The 17,640-nt window shown below is 53.4% G+C and overlaps 1 protein-coding gene across 1 annotated transcript in view; it reads left to right on the top strand.

The window, feature by feature from the left end:
* The first annotated feature begins 3,133 nt into the window (after positions 1-3,133).
* KDM4B (lysine (K)-specific demethylase 4B) overlaps positions 3,134-17,640 on the top strand; it is a 129,850-nt gene continuing 115,343 nt past the window's right edge. The window contains exons 1-2 of the mRNA XM_008571520.1: positions 3,134-3,235; positions 16,777-16,942. Coding sequence (XP_008569742.1) covers positions 16,802-16,942 — 141 coding nt within the window. The 5' untranslated portion in view covers positions 3,134-3,235; positions 16,777-16,801. The remainder of the gene's footprint in view (positions 3,236-16,776; positions 16,943-17,640) is intronic.

Raw genomic sequence — 17,640 nt, 5'->3', positions numbered from 1 at the left:
TCTGTAGGGGTGGAAGTGGCTCTCTCCCACCTGCCAGCCCTCTGTAGGGGTGGAAGAGTCAGCCGTGGTGCCTGCTGCTGCCGTGGGCTTCCACGTGCTCGGGGATGGCACATGCAGAACGACGACTACTGAGCATCAGTCAGACTGTGCTCTTTAGGGCACTGGTGTGTGATGCCACGGCTTGTTGCGGCTCGTCGCGGCTCGTTGTGGCAGGCTCTCATAGAGCCATGGCAGGCTGTCGTACAGGTGCAGGCGCCTCCTGGCCAGTTCTGTTCTTAGTGCTCCAGATTTGCCCAGCACCCACAGCGAGGTCAGCAGGCCAGGCGACAGGACGCAGTGAAACCCAGCCTACCTAGCCTTTTTGCCCCCAAATTAATAGACTATTTTTTAGAACAGTTTTAGATTTATGGAGAAATCGGACAGATAGCACAGAGTTCCCCTATTCTCCCCCTCCCCCGTTTCCTTATTATTCATGTCTTACTTTAGTGTGGTACGTTTTGTCACAATCGATGACTTGGTATTGACATGTTATTATTCACTGAAGTTCACACATTATTCACGTTTCCCCAGTTACTCCTTCGTGGCCTTTTCCTGCCCCAGGGCCCATCTGGGATCCCCTGTGACTGTGGCAGTTTCTCGGAAGTTCCTTGTGTCCGATGCCCTGGGCCGTCTGGGGAAGGACTGGGTAGGTGTTTTGTAGGATGCCCCTCGGCTGGGAGTTCATCTGATGTTTTTCTTGTGGTCAGACTGGGGTGGTGGGTTTTGGGGAGCAAGCCCTCAGAGGTGGAGGGCCCTTCTCACCAAGTGATGACAAGGCTTCAACGTGGTTTGGTTCCGTCGACATGGCTGCTCACATTGACTTCATCGCCGAGCTGAGGTCGTGGGTGTGAGGCTTCTCTACTGTAATGTGACTTTCTCCTCCTGCTCTTCACACGTGCACTTTGTGGAAGGAGGTCGCTGTGCACAGCGCTCACTGAAGGAAGGGGGAGTTGCATGGGCCACACACCCCTCACCTCGGCTTCCTGGCCTGTGCCAAGTGGAGCCTGCAGCCAGGTCTGAGGCCAGTCCTTGGCCTCCCAGAGCCTCCAGAGTGGCCACTGGCCAGCTGTGGGGAACCCTCAGCCCCAAAGGCACTGTGGAGGTGGGCTAGCCTAGCCCTTCATTCATTGTGGATGGGGTCAGGGTGGACAGAGGCGTCGGTGCTGGCTGTGCCCTGAGAGCTGGGGCTTCCCCTCAGCCCAGAGCCTCCAGCCTCCCAGCTTGGAGCAGAAGGACCCATGATCTTGGCAGCCAGTGCCCTCTGGGCATCAGCAGCCAGGAATCTCAGGTCTGGTGGCTTCTCTGCCTTTCAGACCATGTGCTGGTGGGAGTGGCCCACCGTGCAGTGGGGGTGGCGGCTGTGCAAGGAGGTGTTTACAAGTGACAAGGGAGATACAGGATCCCATCAAGACCAGCGCAAAAGCCAGGGGCCAGCAGTTCATGAGGGAGAAGCTTGTGTGGCCCAGGGGAACAGAAAGGCCCTCACTACCCCTGTGGTCAGGGAAGAGGACCTCACAGCTGCCGTGTCAGTCACCTTTGCTGCTGGTGCAGGCGGCCACAGACCTCGTTCTGTAAACTATGCACATTTATTTTCTCACAGTCCTGGAGAAGAGTGGTCTGAAAAAATCTCTCTGGGCTGAAGGCAGGATGTCAACAGGGCTGATTCCTTTTGCACGTTTTGGAAGAGAGTCCATTTTTTCCTTTTCCAGCTTCTAGGGCCTTCTGCATTCCTTGGCTCATGGTCCTTTCCTCCCTCTTCAAAGCATGTCACCTCAGCCTCTGCTTGCATCCTCACCCCTCTTCTGACCCTCCTGCCTCCCTCTTGTAAGGACCCTGTGGTGACATTGGGCTCCCTGGATAATCTAGGATATTCTCTCGTCTCAAGATTCCTCACGTAATCCAATCTGCAAGGTTGTCTTCCCCTGGCATGTAAAATACAGACATGTCCTGGGGGTTAGGACAGGAACATCTCTGGGAGCCCTTAATTTCACCCGCTTTAGCTATATTCAAGGATTCCAGAACACCCAGAGCCTGAGACCTCAGTGCTTGACGCTGTCAGGTGCTGGCAGGGCTGTGGGCAGGGGGAGAGGTTGATAAACCCTTGGACAGCAGCTGGCAGTGTGTCTGGTCCCAAGCCCCATAATCCTATATGGCTCGGTGGGTTCTTCCAAGCCAGAGGTGTGGCCTGTTGAAAGATTGCAAAATCAATTGAATGGGTCATGCCAAGTAACTTTATAAACCAGATTAAAACAAAATAGAAAATGTCAGAGTACATTGTACATTGTAGAGTATGTGTGAAACTTACATTACTTAAAACTCCTGGTGAAAGTGTGTGGGGACTGAGTTCAACTAAGCCAAGCCCCAAGGGGCAAGCTCCTTGCCCTCTAGAAGGTCAGGCCGACCAAGGGGATACTGGAGTCACTTCTAAGGCGAGTGTTGGCATTTGCCAAGCAGAAAAAAAGCGGAAAGCAGCCTTGCACAGAGGCTCCCAAGCAGGGAGGGCTCCCAGGCAGACCCAGGGGCCACCTGGAGCTCCGGGTGCCTGCAGAGCAGCAGGAGCTGTGGGTCAGATTGTAAAAGGTCTTAGTGCCACACTCACGGTGTAGAGTTTCCTCCTGCCTCCATTCACCAAGTGTTTTTGTGTTCTTAGAGTCCTCAAGACAAGGCCTGGGCGGGGGGTGGGGGTGGGAGCCTGGATAGTGTAACCCTGCATTTTCCACATGCCTTGTCTCCTCGGAAGGGCTGTGGGGGTTCTGAAGAGGCAAAACTTCTTGGAAATTTCTCAGTGGCTGTCTTTGTCTTAAGGCTTCTAGAAGCATCCTTGGTTTAATTTGATCGCTCATGGAGGCTCTCACTGCCTCAACTACTGGTTTTTGATAGCTGAGCTTAAAATGAGCAGTCACTGGAAGACTTTAATGGGTAAAGTTCTTACATGGGGTTTTCATGTTCTTGAAAATTGGCAAGGATTTGGGAAAGTCTGACTAAAGGCAAGCGTCTTTGGGCTACACGCAGCTGTTAGGAGTTTATTTAGAATTAGAACTTGAATATGCAATCCATTTAGTTAATTGTTCTTTTATTTGCACATTTTAGGGACCATCACCATTGCTGGAGGTGCCTGACAGAAATCCCAGCCAGCTTTTGGGGCATCTCTCATCCCACAACCTCAGCTATCCAGGACAAAGCCAGGAACTTGGAAGTAAGTAACATGGGCCCCTGGTCCCCAGGTGGCCGCACAAGACCAAGGCACTAACACTTCTCCGAGGGTGGCCTGTCAGGCCCCTGCGCTTGGGGTGGGGTGGGGGGAAGGTGGTGACCTGTCACATTCTGAATTCCTGGTGTCTGGGGTCGTGTTGTCCTTACAGGAACCTCTACCTAACACTTCTCCGAGGGTGGCCTGTCAGGCCCCTGCGCTTGGGGTGGGGTGGGGGGAAGGTGATGACCTGTCACATTCTGAATTCCTGGTGTCTGGGGTCGTGTTGTCCTTACAGGAACCTCTACCCCTTGGTGGGGGGGTGGTTCTTTTGGACACTTCTTGACTGTGTTTGCATGCTCCCTGTCTGTACCTTTGGCCTTTGGCCTCTGTACGCCTGTCCCTCACTTCTAGAAACCCTGAGACCCGCTGCTCTTGTGTGTTTCGGGTGACTCTGGGATGGACCAGGAGACAGTGCCCTGTCTGTGTCGTGGGCATTGAGCCTCTTCTGGGCTCACGGGGCATCTTTGCCCCATCCCAAACACTGCAGGAAATGTGGACCAGTTCAAGTGGAGGGGGTCTCTAAAAATGGAACACTATTTTTTGAATGCTTTTAAAAGAAATCCATTGCCCAGCTGCTCTGGGTTTCAGTTTCTCTTCCTGTACTTTTTAAAAAAATCAAGGACAGGGGATTTTAAAGAGGTGGCCTCTGGTGGTGGCCCAAGGGAGGGAACGGTTTTGTTGCTCTCTGGCTTACCCTCACAGCACCCTGGGAGTGCCTGGGGTGGGAGGGCATCTAATGTGGGATGGGCAATCCGGGGAGCCTGAGTGGTGACTCCATGTTGGCCATCCCTGCTGGCCCTGGGCCACCAAGGAGGAGATGCCTCGTGTTTGGTAGTGTGCTCAGGTCCTGTCGCACTTCGCAGGTCCAGAGTATGAAGATGTCTGTCCATAGTCACGTAGCCAAGTGTGGACTAGAACTTTGTGTCCTGGGTAGCTGCCTTTTTTGCTCTGCCACATTTAGGAGCTCGAGGTGGGCAGGGGAGCCCGGCTTCCCCTTTGGAAGGGGTGAACTCAGGGAATAGGCTTCAGGCATCTGGGTCTATGGCCTGTAGACCAAATCTGGCCCACTCTCTGTTTTGGTAGATAAAGTTTTACTGGCACACATCCACGTCAGTTTGTTTATGTATTGTCTATTGTCCATTTCTCCTTGCAGTGGTAGAATTGGATAGTTGGGACAGACACTGTGGCCTGCACATCTGAAAATGTTTACTCTCTGGTTCTGTGCAGAAAAACTGTCATCCCCTTGTCTAGGTTAACTTATTATTGGCTGGGGCTGGATGGACGAGGCCTTCTTTGACTTGGTTAGGAAATTGTCTGTTCTGACTGGGCCTCCTAAAACATTGCTTTTATGCTTAAAGCTTATGCTTTGTTATGACGGTCAATTCCGTAAAACTCGGCTGTTCTCTTTGTACCGAAACCAACGCAGCACATTCTGAGTAGTAGCTTGCTTTGTGCAGATAACATTTTAATAACTCCTCACAAGTGTCCCGAGGTTATCCTTAGTTATCATTTTCCTTGATCAACCCATTTTATACCTGAAGAAACTGAGCACAGTGACTAGGAGGTGTTAGGATGTCCTCTGGGGGAGGGTGAGAGACAGAAGTGAATGCGAGGCCCCTTCTCCAAAGGCCTGGGCGTTGAGTCTTCTAGACAAAAGATGGGTTTGCTGGGTTTTGGCAGGTCCCCACATAGGCTGGCTTTGACTTTGTGAAAATAAATTTTTGTGTTTTTTTTGTANAGCACATTCTGAGTAGTAGCTTGCTTTGTGCAGATAACATTTTAATAACTCCTCACAAGTGTCCCGAGGTTATCCTTAGTTATCATTTTCCTTGATCAACCCATTTTATACCTGAAGAAACTGAGCGCAGTGACTAGGAGGTGTTAGGATGTCCTCTGGGGGAGGGTGAGAGACAGAAGTGAATGCGAGGCCCCTTCTCCAAAGGCCTGGGCGTTGAGTCTTCTAGACAAAAGATGGGTTTGCTGGGTTTTGGCAGGTCCCCACATAGGCTGGCTTTGACTTTGTGAAAATAAATTTTTGTGTTTTTTTTGTATTTCGTTTGTTTGTTTTTGGCGGCTGGCTAGTATGGGGATCCAAACACTTGACCTTGGTTTTTTTGTGTGTGGGCAGGTCCCCACATAGGCTGGCTTTGACTTTGTGAAAATAAATTTTTGTGTTTTTTTTGTACTTCGTGTGTTTGTTTTTGGCGGCTGGCTAGTATGGGGATCCAAACACTTGACCTTGGTTTTTTTGTGTGTGTGTGACCGGCAACGGATCGCAACCCTCAGTGTCGCGCCCGTACTGGACCGGGACCGGCAACGGGATCACAACCCTCGGCGTTGCTCCCGCACCTCGCTCAGCCAGTGAGCGGGAACTGGTCTGTATGTGGGATCCGAACCCTCGGCGGGAGCGCTGCCACGCTTCCCAAGCGGCGAACTGTAGCAGTGCGCCACCGGGCCGGCCCGTGACCTTGGTTTTATAACACCGTGCTGTAACCAACTGAGCTAATTTGGCCAGCCAGTTAATGTAAAAATTAATTTTTATTGAGATATAATTTGTATACATAATATTCACCCTCTAAAGTAGAGAATTCAATGATTTTTAGTATGTTCACAGAGCTGTGCAACTATTACCACTAATTCCAGAACATTCCTTCACCCCTAGATGGAACCCCATCCCCATCAGCAGTCACTCTCCATCCCCCTTCCCCAGCCCCTGACAACCATGAATCCACTTTTTGTCTCTGTAGATTTGCCCAATCTGGACAATTTGTGTGAATCAAATCACACACTGTTGGGCCTTCTGTGTCTGGCGTCTGTCACTGAGCGTGATGTGTTCAAGATTCATCCATGTTGTAGCGTGTGTCAGAGCCTCATTCCTTTTAGTGACTGAATATTATTCCATATCATGGATGGACCACACTGTGTTTATCTGTCTTTGCTTTTTGACTATTATAAATAATGCTTCTTTGAACATTCATGTACAAGTTTTTGTATGGATGTATGTTTTCATTTTTCTTGGGTCGATCCCTGGGAGCAGAATTGCTGGATCATATGTAAATTAATTCTGTTTAACCTTTTGGAGAATTGCCAGACTGTTTCCACAGCTGTTGTGCCATTTTATATTCCCACCAGCTGTGTGTGAGGATTGCCTTTGATTTTGAAAAAAATGTCTCAGAACAGTTATCCCCTCTACCCATTCCTGGTTTGGAGCGGGATCTTGAGCTGAACAGCTGCACCGGTTAATTGCCCAACCCCTCGGGGACAGCCAGGCTGATGGCAGTGGGTCCCACATCAACGGGGATTTGCTTCTCATCCAGCCTTCTTCCCACCACCTCTGGCTGTTTGCTTATTAGTGTATTTACTTAATTGTAATGATTTCTTCCTCCTAAATATGTCACTAGTCTGTTTTTTCAAGTGTTGTGGTGTTTTCCTGCACTGTAAAACAGCACACCTCGAGCACCCATTTTAATATCTGTGCACATGGGTATGTGATGTGCTCGGGCTAATAAGAAACCAGCCTCACTTTGGGCCCTGAGCAGCTCTGTGTTCTCTAGCTCTGAGGGATGGGGACTTGCTGGGACATCTTGGGTCATTGGGGGCACTTTCTTCTGGAGTCTGACCAGGAGAGCATCTTTTTCCTTTTTCTTTTTCTTTAAATTAAAACAAATGCTGAAAATAAAAAGTGTTTCTCCTCCCCCCTCCAGCTGGCTAGTACCAGGATCTGAATCCTCGACCTTGGTATTATAACACTGTGCTCTAACCTACTGAGCTAACTGGCCAGCCCAAGGGTGGTTTTTAAGAGACTTGTTAAACATTTTTCGTTTGCCTCGTCTGCTGGGAGAGGCCCCACAGCAGGGGAGCATGTGATTGCCCATTGGTTTTCTCCTCTGCAGTTTGGGGTGCTTAGGTGGAAGGACTGGGCACTGTGGAGAACCCCCTCGTTCTGCAGATGGAGAGGAGAGTCTCTGGAGTAGGCGATGAGGCCCGCATTGTTCGTCAGGGCTTTGTTACACATGGCGTGTTTATTCGGCATAGGATAGGCTCCGGGGGCAGGCACTGTTAGTCCTGGACAACTTCCTCGAGCATGGTCCTGGTTACTGTGGTCCCTGGGGATGTCACACACTTGCTCTGGGGATTAATGACGGGGCTGAGCTTGGCCCCCAGGGAGCTTGAGTCTCATGCCTGCCCTTCCTCATGTAGCTCTAGTGTGGGCACAGGACATAGAGTGGCAGGACCCGCACCCGAGGCCATCGTGCCACCAAGCTTGCAGTTCACACCTTGTGCCTTCATCCCAGGACCTCCCCACTGGCTTGTACTGATGCCTCAGCCTGAGCATCTGCGGAAATAATGTGGTAAACCTGATGGCTGGAAATCCTACCTCTCGGAGTCGAGCCTGCAGGATTGCCGGCGCCCACGTGAAGATGCAGGCCAGGGCGCTCCAGGAGTTAGCAGCTGGAGCCAGCCCTGTCTGCCTTGCTCAGACGGTGGCCATCCCTGCCTTAGCTCTGTGACCAGGAAGGGGCAGCTCTTCATGCTCCACGACCCGTAGCGCTGCCCACAGACCACTGTGTGTAATTCAACCCCGTTTCCGATTTTCTGGAAACCGTGCATTTATCTGCACAAGCGTAAGCAGATTTGCTTCTTTCCCAAGATGCACCAGGCATCTGCAGTCTCTGGTTTGGGAGGGGTTGGAGGGACGTGGTGGTTGTTACTTAGTTCTTTGCTGATATATTTTTCACGTGGCAGTTCTAATAGACAGAATAAGGATCCCCAAGATGTCCATGTCTTAATCCCGGCAACTGGTGGAGGTGTCACCTCACATGGCAAAGGGACTCTGCAGATGGGAGGGTTGAGGACCTTGAGATGGGAGATCATTCTGGATTACACAGGGTCTTCACAAGAGGGAGGCAGGAGGGTCAGAGGCAGAGAGAGACTGGAAGATGCTGTGCTGCTGCTTTGCAGACGGAGGAAGGGGCCACTGCCAAGGGCTGTGGGTACCTCTGGAAGATGGGAAAGGCAAGGAAACCTCCAGGGGAACCTTCAGAAGGATCACAGCCTAACTGAGATTTGTGCTGGACTGCTGTCCTTTGGAACAATAAGAGGACAAATTGATGATGTTGTAAACCACTAAATTTGTGGTCACTTGTTACTGCAGCCATAGGTGTGAGTACACAGTCTTACAGGTGGCTCTTCTTTCTGTCCCCTGGACTTTGCTTCTCTCATATCACTGTCAGGCTGGCCACCAGTCCCCCACCCTGAGCTCGTCCCATGGTGCCTATGCATGCCCCCACCCAGCCAAGCTTGCCTTCCTCACAGCCTTGTGATCTTGCATTTATTTCCAAGTTGGTCGTGTGACCATGGCCTCCTGGGTTCCTGCCTCTGGGCCCCCTGCTTCTGGACTACCTGCTTTGTCCCCATTGTCCCTGTGGCCAGTCCTGATCAAGGCTGACATCACCTGTGAGAGCCATCCTGTCCTGGACTCCTGTGGGGCCTCTGTCCTCCGTGGCTGGTCTGGCACTTCTGCTTGGCCACCCACCCTCCTTAGTGTCTCTCTGAGCCCTGTGCTTCCCATGAGCTTGTGTCCTGCTGTTTGGAAGAGCTAAAAAACCATAAACGCCAGCCAGGTACAGAAGGCAAGGCGTGCGGCCTGGCCTGTACCCCTCAGATCTGGCTGGAGAGCGGCTGGGGCAGAGGTTTTTCTGACTCAGGGGTTGAGTGGTGACAGCTGGACAGCAGGTGGTCACCCTACGAGTGTCCCCAGCCTGTGGGCTCCCTAGATCAGGGATCGTGGAGAACCTGACCCACAGTTGGTGCTCTCCATGGTATAGGATGAAGCAGAGAATGTTCTGGTGCCAGACGTCCTTCTTCCCTGCACGGGTCCTTTATACAGATTGGACCAGAGACAAGAGAATCCCGCTTCCTCTTGCTAGGGGAGGCTTTTGGGGCTCCTCTTGGGACTCAGTGACACAGCGCGTGGCGGACTCTGATGGACATGGGGCTCCCCTGCCAGCCCTCTTGGTTCTGAGCTCTGGTTTTGGGACAGACAGAACATGTCATGTGGACGCTGTGGGGCTGTCACCAGCTGTTTTCACCCCACCATCCAGGCTGACTCTAGGCCTATCCCCTCCATCCTCCCTCCAGGGGTTTCTGTTGCAGGGCTGGAATCTGGATGGGGGAGCCCTCTGATTCTGGGGACACGGGCAGCTGTGGGGGGTGGGTGCAGGTGAGACTGGAGGCCTCAATGTGGTCAGCCAGACTGTCCCTGCCCACGGCCCCTGCCTTGTCCCTATGCATGAAGACCACCAGGTGAGGTGCTGCACAGGGCAGCAGCCTGGGAAGGCATCCTAGGGCAGATTGATGACGATGTTGTAAGCCACTAGGTTTGTGGTCACAGGTGTGAGTATACAGGTTTATAAGTGGCTTTTCTTTCTGCCCCCTGGACTTTGTGCATCTCTCACATCACCGAGGCTGGCCACCGGCCCATCTCTGGGCTGACCCTGCTTGTTCCTTTCCTTGCACGAGAGGGAGCCAGCCAGTGCAGGGGCATGGCCTCCTGTGAGTTGTGGTCGGTCCCGGGGCGATGATCCACAGGGCAGTCACACGGGGCAGGCCTGGCCTGAGGCGTGCAGGATCCCCTGAGCAAATGTTTATCTTTCTTTTTTCTTAATAATAGCTTTATTGAGATATAATTTGTGAACTATACAATTCGCTCATTTAAAGTGTAATTCAGTGGTTTCTAGTATGTACAAATGTCTGTTCTTTGGCCTCAAAATGAGGAGGGGAGAGGAAGGGATGCTTTTTTCTTCTCTTGGAGGTTTTGAGAGCTGGGTTGGATTAAGCTGCTTCCATGGGGCGAGCCAAAGCCAGGGTCCCCCGGTAAGTGTCTTGCGGCCCCACATCCTGTTAAAGAAGAAACCCGGGCAGACACCTTAGCTGGCTGGGGCTGTAGGGTGTCACCCCAGTTCTGCACAGGCTGCGGTGGCTGGCTTGGGTCTAGGGCAGCCAGGATGCCAAGTCCTGTCCAGCCCAGCTGCCGGGGCTCCTGTGGCTTGAACATGCGAGGCAGCCCTAGCTCCCACAGCCAAGGGGTCTCAGCACGGGTGTGGGGGACACATCTGAGTCTGAGGAGCTGTTCAGAAACACTTGCTTGATCTGTATAGGAATCTTCTGTGGCTGCTGTAACAAATGGCCACAGAATTAGTGGCTTAAACAACACACGTTTATTCTCTCACACTCTGGAGGGCAGAGTCTTACATGGGTCTCACTGGGCTAAATTCAAGGTATGGGCAGGACTAGTCCCTCCTGGAGGCTCCAAGGGAGGACCTGTGTCCTCCTTTCCCAGCTCCTAGAGGTGCCCACAGCCCTCGGCACGTGGCCCCTTCCTCTGTCTGCAAAGCCAGCAGCGCAGCGTCTTCCAGTCTCTTCCTCTGACCCTTCTGCCTCCCTCTTATGTGGACCCTGTGAGGACACCGGGCCCCTGGGTAATCCAGGATGGCCTCCCATCTCAAGGTCCTTAAGTTAAACCCATCTGCAGAGTCCCTTCTGCCATGCAAGGTGACATATTCACAGGTTCCAGCAATTAAAGTGTAGCTGTCTTTGGAGGGAACATGTTTCTCCTACAGTCTCCTTGTTCAAACCAGCCCCCTGCCCTGCTCCTCCTCTGATCTGCCTCTTGGGCCTCTGGGGACAGAAGCCAAAAGTTGGCGGTGGCTGTTCCTCCTTGCGCTCAGCCGGGTGTGTTGGCTGTACCCCCCCACCCCCACCCCCGCCGTCTTCTCTCACTCTGCCAAGGTGTCCTGGCTTCAGCTCTGGCCCTCTGCAGCCAGGATCAGCTACAGAATCTGCCACCCTGTGCAAAATGAGACCACAGGGGCCCTGGAAACACCAATTAAGAGTTTCAAGGAGGGCTGCAGGGCATTCAGGTAGGGGCAGGAGGACCACACTGGTCACAGCCATGAAGCCACCCTGCCTGCATCCCCTTTCCCACAGCCAGAGGGTCACTGCTCACGTCTCCTTGCTCCAAACCACCCAACGCTCCAGGAAGTGCAGGCTCCTTCCACACTTGCCCCAGAGCTGCCCAGTCTGGCCCTGACCTGGCCGCCCTCCGCCTCGCTCCCTCCTCTTGGGCCTTGCTGTCCTCTTGGGACTTTCTGAGACTTGTGCCCCCGCACGGTGGATGTTCTATTCCAGCTGCAGCCCCCCCACCACCCAGCCCTCCCTGGCCCACACCAATGTAGTTTGTCTTTGGAGCTCTCACTTGCTGTCTGCGACGTGGTTTGTCCATCTCCCAATTGGGCCCCACCTGGCTCCAGACCCTAGAATCTGCCTGGCACCTAGTGGGGCCCCAGAGGCAGGCATGTGGGTGTGGGGTTGCACAGAGGGTACATGCCAGCTCTGTGATTTCGAAATTGAGTTTTTGTCCTGAGCATTAGTACTTTATAAACCTTTGTTAGCGTGGTATGGAAAGAAATGCAAACGAAAGTTGGAAATAAAATCCCCTCCCACCCCTGCTCCAGTGTCCCTCCTCTCCCCACCAGAAACCCACCACCTTCCTCTTTCTGGAGTGTGTGCCACCATGTAGCATTTTCTATAAGGGCAGGATGCAGGGAGTGAAGCCCTGCACACAAGCCCACGAATAGGAGACAGGGAGACAGGGTCCTCCCCACAGGGGTGCCTGGCCACAGCCCTGCTGCAGAAGTGCCCATGGGGCCAAGGCCAGCAGAGTCCACGTTTGCCACAGTGGCCCTTGCTCAGTGTACATGCCCGTGTGTTTTTGCCAATGCCACATAGAGTGCATCACAGCATCATGACATTTCCCCCGAAGTAACTCAGCAGTGTCCTAAGAAGGACATCTTCCATGTTGCCATGGAAACTAGGCATCATCTCATAGTGTCAGCAACACCCAGCTCCTTTCACATTTTCACACTTGTCCCCAAGATGTCTTTGATGAAGCTGCTGTTTTCATTGCATGGGTTGTGATGGTTCCTTGGTCGCTTTCAGTTAAGGAGAGCCCCACTTTTTTTCTCTTTTTTTTTTGCAAGTGCAGGAGGTCTTCATTTTTTTCTTCTTTCTTCCCTCCTTTCTCTCTCTCTCGCCCCCATCATTGGTCACAGCTTTATTGAGATATAATCCATACACCCTGCAGGTCACCCACTTGAAGTGAGCGTTTTCATGGTTTTTAGAACATTCAGAATTGTGCAGCTATTACCAGTCAATTTTAGAACATTTATATCTCCCCACAGAGAAACCCCAAAGCTTTAGGGTACAACATGTGACCTTTTGTGTCTGGCGTCTGTCACTGAGCATGTTTTCAAGGTTTATCCACATGGTAGCATGTGTCAGAGTCTCATTCCTTTTCAGGGCTGAGTCATGTTCCAGTGTGTGGATGGACCACGCTGTGTTCATTCATCTGCTGATGGAAATCTGGGTTGTTCCACCTTTTGGCTGTTGTGAATTGTGCTGCTGTGGATGTGGGTGTGCAAGCGTTTGTGTGGACGTGTGTGTCCATTTCTCTCAGGCATTTACCCAGGAGTGGAATGGCTGGGTCATATGGTAATTCTATATTTGACATTTTGAGGAACTACCTGACTGTCTTCCCAAGCAGCTGCCCCATGTTATGTCCCCACCAGCAGTGTGGGAAGGTCCTGATGTCTCCAGTCCTTACCAGCAGTGTGGTTGTCTGTCTTTCTGGTTCTAGCATCCTCGCAGGTGTGAAGTGGCATCTCGTCGTGGTTCTGATCTGTGTCTCCTTGATGTCCAGCAATGCTGAACACTTTTTCTTGTGCTTACTGGCCGTTCATGTGTCTTATCTGAGCCCTTGGCCCATTTGTTAAATGGGGCTGTATGTCTTTTTGTTGGTGACTTGGAGAGCCCCATTTTTTTGGCGAGCCACTGTTTTGAAACATGTCACTCTCTGCACAGCTCCACAAGTCGCTCATAGGGTCTCGACTGTGGTCCTCAGTTCTTCCCCACCATGTGTCTGGTAGACTGGAAGGCCAGTCCCTTGACTGGATTTCCATCAGTCTAATTCCTTATTTTTCAAGTATGTACATGTAAGATTTTTATTCCTTCTCCTTCAAGAAACATGTCAAGGGTTATGGAGTGTAGAGATTACGAACCATTTAAGTTTTCTTCTTTAGGGGGCCGGCCCGGTGGTGCACTGCTACAGTGCGCCGCTTGGGAGCGCAGTGGCGCTCCCGCCGAGGGTTCAGATCCCACATACAGACCGGTTCCCGCTCACTGGCTGAGCGAGGTGCGGGCGCGACACCGAGGGTTGCGGTCCCGTTGCTGGTCCCGGTCCGGTACGGGCGCAACACTGAGGGTTGCGATCCGTTGCCGGACACGAAAAAAGACAAAAAGGAAAAATAAATAAATAAATAAATAAATAAATTTTCTTCTTTATAATTTCCCTACTAAAAAACGTCATTTCAAAAGGCACAAATAAGACCCCCCCCAAAAAAAACCCCATGCACCCCCCCACCCGCCAAGCTGCCTCTAGGTGGCGGTGGTGGCTGAAGGACAGTGCCCCTGCAGAAGCTGCGCCTGCTGTCCCAGGATCTGCCTGTCCACCCTCTTGATGGAACGCCCCCCTCCATAGTGAGAGTCTCTCTGTGAGAGCTATTGGGGCATTTGTTCACAGGCAATATTAAGGGTGTGCAGCCAGGCTCTGTCCGCAGTTCCCCAGTAACCCTGGGACACGTGTGGAGTCCTCACCCCATGCTTTATAGAGAACGAGTCTATAATGAGTCTCACCCATCCAGACCTTGCAGTCATAGCATCAGGATGAAGGTGTGCAGCTGGCTGGCCTCAGGGATGCCCAGCAGCTGCTGACTTGGGCCTGCCCCACCTGGACAAGCAAGCCTTGTGCAGGAGACGAGCAGGTGACAGGACTCGAACCACACAGCATCATCCCCCAGTGGGGCCGAGCGTTGGGAGTGGGTGGCCTTAAATCCTGGTGGTCAGAGCCTGGCTGCAGGGGAGGGGGGAGCAGCAGGCAGCAGCTGCTGCAGGGTCCAGTTTGAGGAGCTCCTAGGAGCCAGTGTGACCCTCTGCTGTAGTCACATGGGCGTGATGGGTAGGAGAGAGCTTGTCTGAAGGGGAGGCAGCCAGAGGGTGAGGATGGGGGGTGTGATGGGTCCTGGCGCCTGGCACCCACTTGGGTGGGAGGCTCAGGCAGTGGCGGCATACAGAGCCTGGACACACGTCTGGCCCCAGTGCCTACTGCTGCGTGGCTCAGGCACCGCTCTCCCCTCAGGGCCCCATGCCCTCCTCAGTTAACCAGGGCAAAGGTGCTACCCGGGCAGAGCCATGCATCAGCCATGTAACACGCGTGGAGCAGGCAGGGGCCTGGTGAGCGCTGCCGTGGCCACCGCTGCTGCTACCACCACCAAATTGGGGCACCCTGCACTGCAGACTGAGAAGCTGGCCCCAGGCCTTGTGCCCAGCCACTGAGGGCTGGGGACCAGCAGTGAGACCGGGGTGATTTTACTCCATCTGCCCCCTTACCTCCTCCCCCCCTGCCTGGGCAGGCTGCACTGTTGCTATCTGCCCAGTTCATGGGGACAGTCATACTCATGCGGTTATCCCAGGGCTCGGTTCCCACCATACTGTGAGCTCCTCGAGGACAGGCACAAAGTCCTGTCTGTCACAGTACCCAGACATCTGGCACGCAGAGTCCCTGTGTGAACACCATGTGCCCTGTCTGAGTTGGAAGGCAGAGGGCAGGTGGGAGGGGGCCTGTGGGTGTTCGTGGAGCTAGCGGGGGTCACAGGTGGGGATTCAGGTGCTGGGTCCTGGCTGTGGGGGAGGGGACCACTGGGACAGTGTGGTGGCCTGAGGGGCCCAGGGAGCCCAGGGCAGGTCAGGGCTGGGTGGGGGAAGCCTCTTGAGCAGGCAGGCAGGCTGCAGGCGGGGACCTCTGGTTCCTGCTGCACTGGAGGGAGTGTTGGTGGCAGCCCCTTTCCCTTTGCAAACACTGTGACTGTCACGTTTTCATGCTCTCCTGCAGTCTTGCCCAGGGAGCCAGCATCACATGTTGTCCACGGTGCAGTTATGGCCTCCTGTGCAGACTGCATCTATGGCTGTCTGGGAGGTGTCAGGACTCTATGCACAGAGCAGAGGGCCCGAGGCAGGAGTGTGTGCATGTGTGTGTGCGTGCGCCCAGGATGTGGGCTCTGAGCTGGGGATTTCTATCCCCTGTGAAGAACCCTAGAACCCCAGTCCAGCCAGGAGTGTGACCATTAGAGCAGAGGCTTAGCTGCATGGCCACTGTACCTCAAGTCCCAGCCCCGTGCACTCCAGGCAGGGGATGGAATGGTCGAGAACACGTGGGTGGATGGAGGGCAGGTGATGAGTTGGTCAAGGATGTCCCTGGGCTTTGCTTCTGCCTGGATGCAGGTACCAGCCCAGCTAGGGCTTCTGGATCTGCCCCTGCTTCCGATTCTTAGGTGCATGCTGCCCTCTAGTGCCCACTTCCGGGAGTGCGTTTGGGGAGGCCGTGGCTCGCTGGCGACGTGGAACCCCCTCCCTTCCAGGACTGGGTGGATTCCTGCCTTTCTCTCTCATTCCCTGAGTCACTTTGGGGTCGTAGGGTAGGGAGGTGGGCTTTGTTAAATCTTTTTATAAGTTCTAGGGTTCTTCTTATCTCTCCCCAATTCTAGGTAGATTCTGTGTTCTTTCTTCCTCACATCTGGAGAATTTTATTGCCAAGGAAGACCCTTCCCCAGAGTCTGTGACTGAAGCCTCTTCCTGGTTGGGGTGGGCTTCCAGACACAACCCCTGCCCCCGCTGGTCCCCTTAGTGCCTGGGACAGGAAGGAGCCGCTCTAGCCTCCAGCCCCCTCACCAAGAGGACAGCCTGATGCCCGATGTTTTCAGGCACCAGCAGTGAGTCGCGTGGTGAGCATGCTCAGCCATGGTTCCCCTTCTGTGCCGACGTGTCCAGTCTGGTTTATAACCCGCGGTGATGCTCAGCATCGCTTATGCCTAGAAATGGGCCATTCTGGACGGGACTTCTGCTCTCCTGGTTCAGGATTCCCACTGACAGCAGTGGGTCCCCTGCTCGTGTGTGTGTACAGGACTCTCTGTCATGTTCACTCACCTCCCAGAACCCAGCAGGTGCTGCTGTCCCTCTGGCACATCCGGCTCAGGGATAGAAGTATCGATTTAATGCTGATGCCAGCGAGCGTGGACGTGTTCCTGATAAGAGAAGCTTTGATTTGCGTGGGCCCCTGGTTTAAAATTAGTGCACTGGCTTCCAGGATCGCCTTGGCTTTTCAAACTAGGACGCCTCTGGTTTTAATTAGTTGAAGTCATCTTGGTCTTTTCTGCTCAGTGCAGAGCAATGAAGCCACTTCACGGTTTTCTTTGTCACCCAAGCTCAGTGCAAAGGCTCTTTGTCCTCCTGGTGTCATGGGTATTTTTAGCGGCTCTGGGGCTGGAGGATGGCAGTGCTGATTGGCTCACCTCTCTGTCTTCCCCCCACAGGTGTGGCGCCCGTGCATCTGCAGCCATGGGATCTGAGGACCACGGGGCCCAGAACCCCAGTTGTAAAATCATGACGTTTCGCCCAACCATGGAAGAATTTAAGGACTTCAACAAATATGTGGCCTACATAGAATCGCAGGGAGCCCACCGGGCAGGCCTGGCCAAGGTGGGTGACATCCTGGACCCGGTGCAGGTCTCTGTCAGCCCCCGCCATGTGCTTGCTGGTGCTGGGTCCCCCACTGGCCAGGTCCCAGCTGTGGCTTTCTCCGAAGGTGGCACATGTGCACGCATTAATTTGTTTATGGAGCTGCTCTGACCTCATTAGTGGAGGTCTTACCATGAGCCAGGCACAGTTCCAGGCACCGGGATTGAGAAATGACTAGTGCAGTCCCCAGCCCCGAGTGCCACGCTGTGGTCAGGTCCAGCAGGCAGCGGAAGCCCAGGCATCCTGGGTCCAAGTGGACTTCTCCCCTGGGGGATGTCGAGAGTCCAGGAAGCCTTCTGGGGGAGTCAGTGCCAGGGGAGGCCTTATTTTTGCCTGTATATTCCTAGGTAAAAAGGTTTTTTTTGAGACCATAATGCACAGGTGGAGCAGATTGAAACAGTGCAGTAGGTAGAGGGTGACCAGTGAGTCTCCTGTCCTGTCCTGGCCCAGGCACTCAGTCCCTCTCCCTGGAGACAGCACCACTCCAGGCTCCTTTTGTCTCTTTCCTAGCATGTTATGTGTGTGCACGTGTGTGTGTGTGTGTGTGTATGCGCGCATGTGTGAGAAAATTCAGACAGGCGTGCCCTACATTGCTTTTAAATACAGATGGTAGCGGCGACTCCTCTGCACAGTCCCCACACCCTGGCTTGGGAGGCTGT

Source organism: Galeopterus variegatus, unplaced genomic scaffold (genome assembly GCF_000696425.1).
Source record: "Galeopterus variegatus unplaced genomic scaffold, G_variegatus-3.0.2 Scaffold695, whole genome shotgun sequence".
Classification (NCBI taxonomy): Eukaryota; Metazoa; Chordata; class Mammalia; order Dermoptera; family Cynocephalidae; genus Galeopterus; species Galeopterus variegatus.
The sequence above is the reverse complement of the archived record's forward strand: the minus strand, read 5'-3'. Positions and strand labels throughout refer to the sequence as shown.